This window comes from Mus caroli, chromosome 9 (assembly GCF_900094665.2).
Source record: "Mus caroli chromosome 9, CAROLI_EIJ_v1.1, whole genome shotgun sequence".
Taxonomy (NCBI): Eukaryota; Metazoa; Chordata; class Mammalia; order Rodentia; family Muridae; genus Mus; species Mus caroli.
The window spans coordinates 113975300-113982365 of record NC_034578.1 but is presented as its reverse complement, the minus strand read 5'-3'; the positions used below and the strand labels follow the sequence as shown (position 1 = coordinate 113982365).

General features: G+C 45.9%; 1 protein-coding gene across 11 annotated transcripts in view; it reads right to left on the bottom strand.

Annotated features, from left to right (window-relative positions):
- Golga4 (golgin A4) overlaps positions 1-7066 on the bottom strand; it is an 80168-nt gene that overhangs the window by 13482 nt on the left and 59620 nt on the right. For 8 of the 11 annotated variants that reach the window (XM_029481999.1, XM_029482001.1, XM_029482000.1 and 5 more), the window contains 4 exons: positions 3580-3687; positions 2255-2275; positions 1977-2045; positions 271-346 (listed from right to left, as the gene is read on the bottom strand). In XM_029481999.1, the coding sequence (XP_029337859.1) occupies positions 271-346; positions 1977-2045; positions 2255-2275; positions 3580-3687 (274 nt within the window). The remainder of the gene's footprint in view (positions 1-270; positions 347-1976; positions 2046-2254; positions 2276-3579; positions 3688-7066) is intronic. The other 3 variants (XM_029482002.1, XM_029482003.1, XM_021171271.2) reach the window with 1 other exon arrangement.

The following is a 7066-nucleotide window of genomic DNA, read 5'->3' as shown; positions in this document are numbered from 1 at the left end:
TGTACCAATGAGCTCAACTTGTGCACTAGCAATATGTACCAATGAGCTCAACTTGTGCACTAGCAATATGTACCAATGAGCTCAACTTGTGCACTGTACAAGCATCATGGTGCAGGAAGTATATATAATCTGTACTTGTCAACTACTAACAAAGATACATAATAAAATAAGAGAAGAATATGAATTAGCAAAGAAAAAAGTAAAGCCATTCATAAGCCGGCCAATAAGAGGTGCGTGGTGCACACAGGTGTGTGGCAGAAGTCAGCTCACCTTTGTAAGGTGTCCCCACAGTTGCTGCACATACATTCTTTTCATATCTTTTCAAACGGTCTTCTAAATTATGGACCTAAAAATAATATTCAAGCCATACCATAAAATTAACATGGAAATCACAAGGGATGAAAAGGAAGCTACAGTCACTGCCCTTTCCTACTGCTAGAGGAATATACAGTATATACAGATGATAAAATGAAAAGAAATCGTTTCTTTGGTAGAAACTAAAAGCATACTTAATGAAAGGAAAACTACATAAATTGAATTTTATTAAAATCAAAAACTTGTGTGTGTCAAAAGACTGTATCAAAAATGTGAAAAGACAAATTGTAAAACAGGAGAAATATTTACAAATCACATGTCTGATAAGGAATGTGTGTCTAGACACATAAGTCCTTACATCTCAGCAACAAAAAGAAAACAGAAATCCCAAAACAATCAATGAATACTGCATCACTCCACAGAAGAGAGACAAAGAGCCAACAAGCTGATGAAAAGGTGGTTAGTGCCATTAATCACTAGAAACAAGGTAAACTGACACCATGAAACGATGTGTCCTACCTCCTCACATGGCTACAATCAGAACCTTGTTGATAAGGATGGAAAAAAATGGAGTCCTTATAAACCAGTGATGTGATTCAGCATGGAGCAGTTGTTATGAAAAACAGTGTGGCCATTTCTCAAGAAGTTTTAATACAGAAAGCCACTGTACTCCTTCCCAGATATCTACCTAAAAGAACAGCAAGTGCCCAAACAAAAAGGGACACACAAGGTCAGGTACTGTAGCACGCTCCTTCAATCCCAGCACTCAGACAGGAGGATATCTGTCTGTGCCAGCCTGGTTTACAGAGTGAGCTTCAGGACTGCCAGCACTGCACAGAGAAACCCTGGCTCAAAAGAGAAAACAAGAATGGATACACAAATGCTCCTAACAGCACTACTTGCTACAGACAAAGGTGGAAACAACCCAAATGTGTATAAACTGGCAAATGGCTCTATACCATGAGATAGGATTCATATACTGCTCACAGGAGGAGTTAAGTATGAGGCAGCTGGGAGCGGCAGCCCGTGCCTCTTATCTCAGCCAGGACTACACAGTGAAAGACAGCCAACATGAATGGACAGAGACCATAAGCTGCTTCACTACTGAAGCTACCATCACAGGTTGTGTACTGTATGGTTCCATTCACTGAAATGCGTGCCGCATGCAAATGCACAGCAACAGAAAGCAGAGTGGTGGCTGTCAGAGTCGGGAGGGAGGGAGGGAGACAGCAAGAAGGAATGACAGTTAAGTATAAAGTTGAAACAGATCCAAATAGAAGTGTAAAATGATGAAAACGAATTTACGTTATGTGAACTTTACCACAATAAAAACGATTAATGCAACGTTCCAGTTTGGGCCAGGAGCACTGGCTGCTCTGCTAGAGGACCAGTGTTCAATTCCTAGTGCCCACATGGCAGTTCACACCTGTAACTTGTTTCAAGGGGGTCCATGGCAACAGGTATGCACATTGTGTACAGATATAAGCATGAAAGCAAAATACCTATACAGATAGAATTAACCTTAAAAAAAACAAACCCTAGTGTTCCAGTATAAATACATGCAATTACAAATGTAAGGTCTCATGCATTCGTGAGTTTGGAAATAAAACCTCAGAGCAGCTATGAAGTCGTCATCACACATCAGCCACGTGTGCCTGTACCTGTTCTCGCAACTCCTGCTCCGTCAGCTTGGAGTCGCTGATCAGAGTGGTCTTCTGCGCGAGTTGTGTCTGAAAGAACAGAAGAAGCCAGATGGAAATGAGTGTGCCCCTCAATGCCTGGACCTACTTCTTTCTGTTGCAAAAAAACATTCTTTGTAGAAACAGTATCTACGCTCTAACTTGCTAAATTGGAGAGGGCTGAGGGGAGAGGGGAGGGAGGAGCGGGTGTTCCTAAAATATACTAGGTTCAGTAATCTTCAATGAAAACCTAATCTCACCTGTAGCTCCAAAATTGTTACCTGGAGATTAAAGAAAAGAATATAAGCAATAAAACCCACAGGTAGAGGAAACAATAAAACAGAGCACCATGAAATGGTGAGAAAATGAGAAGCGAGCAGGTCTTAAATAAAGCAACTTCAATTCATTGTTTCTAACCTGGTCTATTTCTGTTACCCAAACTGTCCACATGCAAACATGCATAAACACAGAGGAAAAGACTGGAAGGCTGCGACAGCTCTCACAGTAGCTGTCATGTCAGAAAGGGGGACAGATGCCCAGCACAAGCAGTAATCTCTATCCTTCAGCATTACTGACACAAGAATATGTTTGTCCATCATGCACTTAACTTCGTGGGTATACATGTCCCATCTTTCAAAGTCCTTTAACACATTTCTGAGCACAACCTCTGAGGCCCATGCTAGGCTCTGACTACACAGTATTTCTCATGGAACTCAGCACAGGTACATGTGACTCAAAGCCTTAGAACTTAGAAGGAACACTGCATCAGCTCAATGCCAGCGATTTGGGAGGCGGAGCTGGGAAGACGGCTTGAGCAGAAGCTGACTAAACTCAAGGCTCAAGCCTGGGAAACATGGCAGGACCTGCCATCTCAAGTAAAACGTCTCAAGTAAAACAAAGTCAGCACATTGAGAATGGAGAGACTACGGGAGCGGTTCTGTGTATGGATAGTCTCTTCCTTGAACTCAGAGCATCTGTGTCGGCTTCACAGTGCACCAACACTGTCAGTGAAGATACAGCATCAGTACTCTTGAGGCCAGGGAAGCTCCTGGTACTAAGACATGTGTTTTCATAGGAGCAGCACTTAATAGCAAAGGTGTGCCCTCCCCCACAGCCACACGCTAAGCAGACAGACGGAACTTGTTCACAGCTCTCTGTAATAGGAAAAAGGCCCTTTTCACTTGGTCGCTAGTGAGGGGTGCTGCTCAGATAGGCCTTTTACAGAGGCTTCGTCCCTGCACTCTGGAAAGGAGAGCCACGTAGCTGGCTGTTGGGAAACTGCAGCCCTCAGTGACTGGTAACCTGTAAGAAATCTCAAGGGTAGAGTCACAGTCTGCTAGACTGTCTGTGGAAAGGTCAGGAAGCACTGAGAAACAGCAAAGTTTAGCTTTGAATGTGGAAGCCTGGATTTAAATTCCACTACTGCACTTAACACAAGATCTGAACATTTGGTTTTAATTGCACTGAGTGAAAAAGGAACTTGAGTCCTCAAAGGCCCTTGGGTCAAATGAGCTGAATGTGTGGCAGTGGGCAAGCCAAGCTGAGGAAATGGCCACACTTCCCAGACCCACGAGAAGCAGCTCACACTGTCCTTGGTGCTCTCCTGCTCCAGCCTCTGCTGGTATTTCTTCTGGAGCTCCTCGAGCTGGGTCTGCAGGTCCGTCACTTTGCCAGTCATTTCTTCTTCACGGGCCTTCCGCAGGAAAACAGCAATGTAGCCATGTTAAAAAGCAGGCAGAGGGAGAGTTACACAACAGTCACACATCTGTGTGACACAGAACTCGTCACTATTATCCCTGCCTCCCTGTGAGACATCTGTGTGACACAGAACTCGTCACTACTCTCCCCTGCCTCCCTGTGAGACATCTGTCACTACTCTCCCAGGCCTTCCTGGCCCAATCTAAGGCTGGATCAGCGCTGCTCACTCTTCTTGGAATGCCATGGCTCCCATACACTCCCTCTGTCCATATCAACCAAGGTCAGCAGCTGCTTCCACCATGGTATTATCAGGTCTGATTGTGCACAGATCCTAGGGGTTAAGGTTGGGTGCTGTCTATAGTGGGGTTCCTAAGGATACTCAGGAAATAAGGGAGTATTTTCACACTGGGTAACTCAAGAGTTGGTCCTTGAAGCTTGTCTACTGACCTGCACATTTCATACCCATCCGTCCTCACATCTCAAGTAACATAATACAACTATTTTTCACGTTCCCAAAACATCGCAAAACAAACAAAAAATAGACAAGGCTGAACCAGAAAAGACTTAGATGACTTTTGTCTCCACGGTCCTGCTTAGAAGTCTGACACACAGAACACCTTCTGTTGTGTTCTGAGGGCACTCAGATCTTGCCTCAGTCAGACATCATGCAAGACCTCTGTGCTAACTGATCACGCTGAGTGAGCACCACCTCTAGGCATCACTAAACAGGAGCAGACTGTCAGACGCCTGGGAAGCACCGTTCTCAAAGACAAGCAGAAGGCTAGGCACAAACAGTGTGATGAGCACAGGGCACTTGAAAAGTCCGATTCTTCTCATGAAGCTTTCTGAAGCTACGGGAAACAAAGCAGCAGAGCCCAGTCTGTGGTGCTGGGCATCAGATGTCTTCTCATCGAGGTGCACTGACCTAGCCCCACACACAATACCATTGCCCTGCAATTGAGAGATCACTGTCCAAGGCCTTGGCTGTTTTGAGTCCACCTGCACATCCCTTGGCTACCCAGACTCCATAGCTACTTACTCAGGCACATTCAGACATTCAGCTCGTCACTTCCTTTGATGGATGCAGATTACCAAATAAGCTAAGGCAAGCCTTCTAAGTACTAGAGAAAAATCCCAATATATTGTCCATAACTTAAAAATAGCTCTGGACCTGGAGCCACCAACAAGATACCACCAGGTCCTGTGCAAATCCCTAGTTTATCAAAACAGAAAGAAGAAAAGGAGGAAGAGGGAAGGAGGAGAGAGACAAGCAGAGGTTCTGTCCCCTAAAAACAACAAACAAGAATGAAAGTGACTGCCTGGTGTGGTGGCACACGCCTTTAATCCCAGCACTCGGGAGGCAGAGGCAGGCGGATTTCTGAGTTCGAGGCCAGCCTGGTCTACAAAGTGAGTGCCAGGACAGNCCTGGTCTACAAAGTGAGTGCCAGGACAGCCAGGGCTACACAGAGAAACACTGTCTCGAAAAACCAAAAAAAAAAAAAAAAAAAAAAAAAAAAGAATGAAAGTGATTCTCACTATATACAATTCTCAAATACTCAAATGTGTATGTTTGATTCAAGTTTTTCTAAATAAAAATTAAAGTGAAAACCTTTTAAAGATGCAGCACTGAGAGGCCAGGGGCTGACTCAGCAGATGAAGTGCCTGCTACACAACCCTGGCTCACAGGGAAAAGCCAGGTTTGGTGGTACAGGTCCATACCCCAAGTCCTGGTGGGACGATCCTGAGGGTCAATCCATCATGGGAGTTCTAGGTTCAGTGAGTGACTGAGCCACAGGAAGCAAGATTGGGAGCGACTGAGGAAGATGCCTGACATGTGTATGCTGCTGTGTGTCCGTTGCTGTGACAGGGTCACTGTACACACCATGATCATGGCAACTCTTACAAACATCTACTTGGGGCTTGCTTACAGTTTCCGAGGGTTCGTCTGTCTTCATCATGGTGGGAGCATGGCAGCATGTGTGGCCCGGGAGCAGTGACTCAGATCCACCACAGCCTGATCCAAAGGCAACAGGCAGAGATCTAGGACTGGACCTGGCATGGACTTTTGAAACCTCAAAGCTACTCGCAGTGACACACCCTCTCCAATAAAGCCTCTCCTCCTACTAATCCTACTCAAACATCTACCAACTGGACTAGACATTCAAATACGGGAGCCTACAGGGACCATTCTTATTCCAACCAGCACAGCCACACAAGCCGCACAGAGCAGCAGTGGCGAAGGAAGACTCGGAGCAACCGTGAAGAAGAGGCTCCGGCTGAGTTACATGTGCAGACCTCACAGAGAGTGCAGCCTCGCTGGGCACCTTCACTGTCACAGACAGCAGAGGAGATAGGGGACCAGCATATGCCAACACCATGCCGGGGACACACGCACAACTGTCACCCTAACTAAGGGAATGCACTTGTGTGTGAGGGGCCTAAAGACATCTGAAGCAAAAGCACGTTTCCATTCTTCATGTGTGGGAATTGTGAATGGTACCCGAAGGGTGGCCAGCAACCCTGGCATGGAAGCTGGAAGCTGGAGATCAACAGGTCAAAGTCATTTTCACGGTAAGATCACGGCCGGCATGAGCTACATAGGACCATGTCTCAAAAACCCAAACCAACAACAGAAAGAAACATCTATGATCAGGAGGGAACCTGAAACATTTGTGCTTACATTTGTTATTACTACATCTCAGAGTGACTATGAAGGATGGGGAAAGCACAGTATCCCATGGTCAGAGGTAAAGGGAGGAGGGAAGAGGAAGAGAGGAGAAGAGAGTTTTGCTCTGAGTCCTGAAGCCTGGACTGCCCATCATGCTGACTTAAGGGCAAGCACTCCCATTTGATTCGTTAAGCCAGTTGACACATACTATTATTAAATTAAAGCTCCCCTTTCTGAAAATGCAGTTACTAGAAGATGTCCAGTCACTCAGTGCATAAGGCTCAGGAAGGAGCCTGGGAAAGAGTCAGCTCAGTTGGTCCCACACTGCTGTCCCACAGCTCAGCTTGGAGGGCAGCTCCCTTCAGAGTTACCTATCTTCCTGTTCCTCACCCTAGACCCACAGAGGGCCATCACAGTGGCGAACAGTCTACTCCCTTAGCACCCAAATACCCATATAAATATACTCCCTGTACTGCCTAGTTTTGTGTCAACTTGACACAGCTGGAGTTATCACAGAGAAAGGAGCTTCAGATGGGGAAGTGCCTCCATGAGATCCAACTGTAAGGCATTTTCTCAATTAGTGATCAAGGGGAAAGGCCCCTTGTGGATGGGACCATCTCTGGGCTGGTAGTCTTGGGTTCTATAAGAGAGCAGGCTGAGCAAGCCAGGGGAAGCAAGCCAGTAAAGAACATCCCTCCATGGCCTC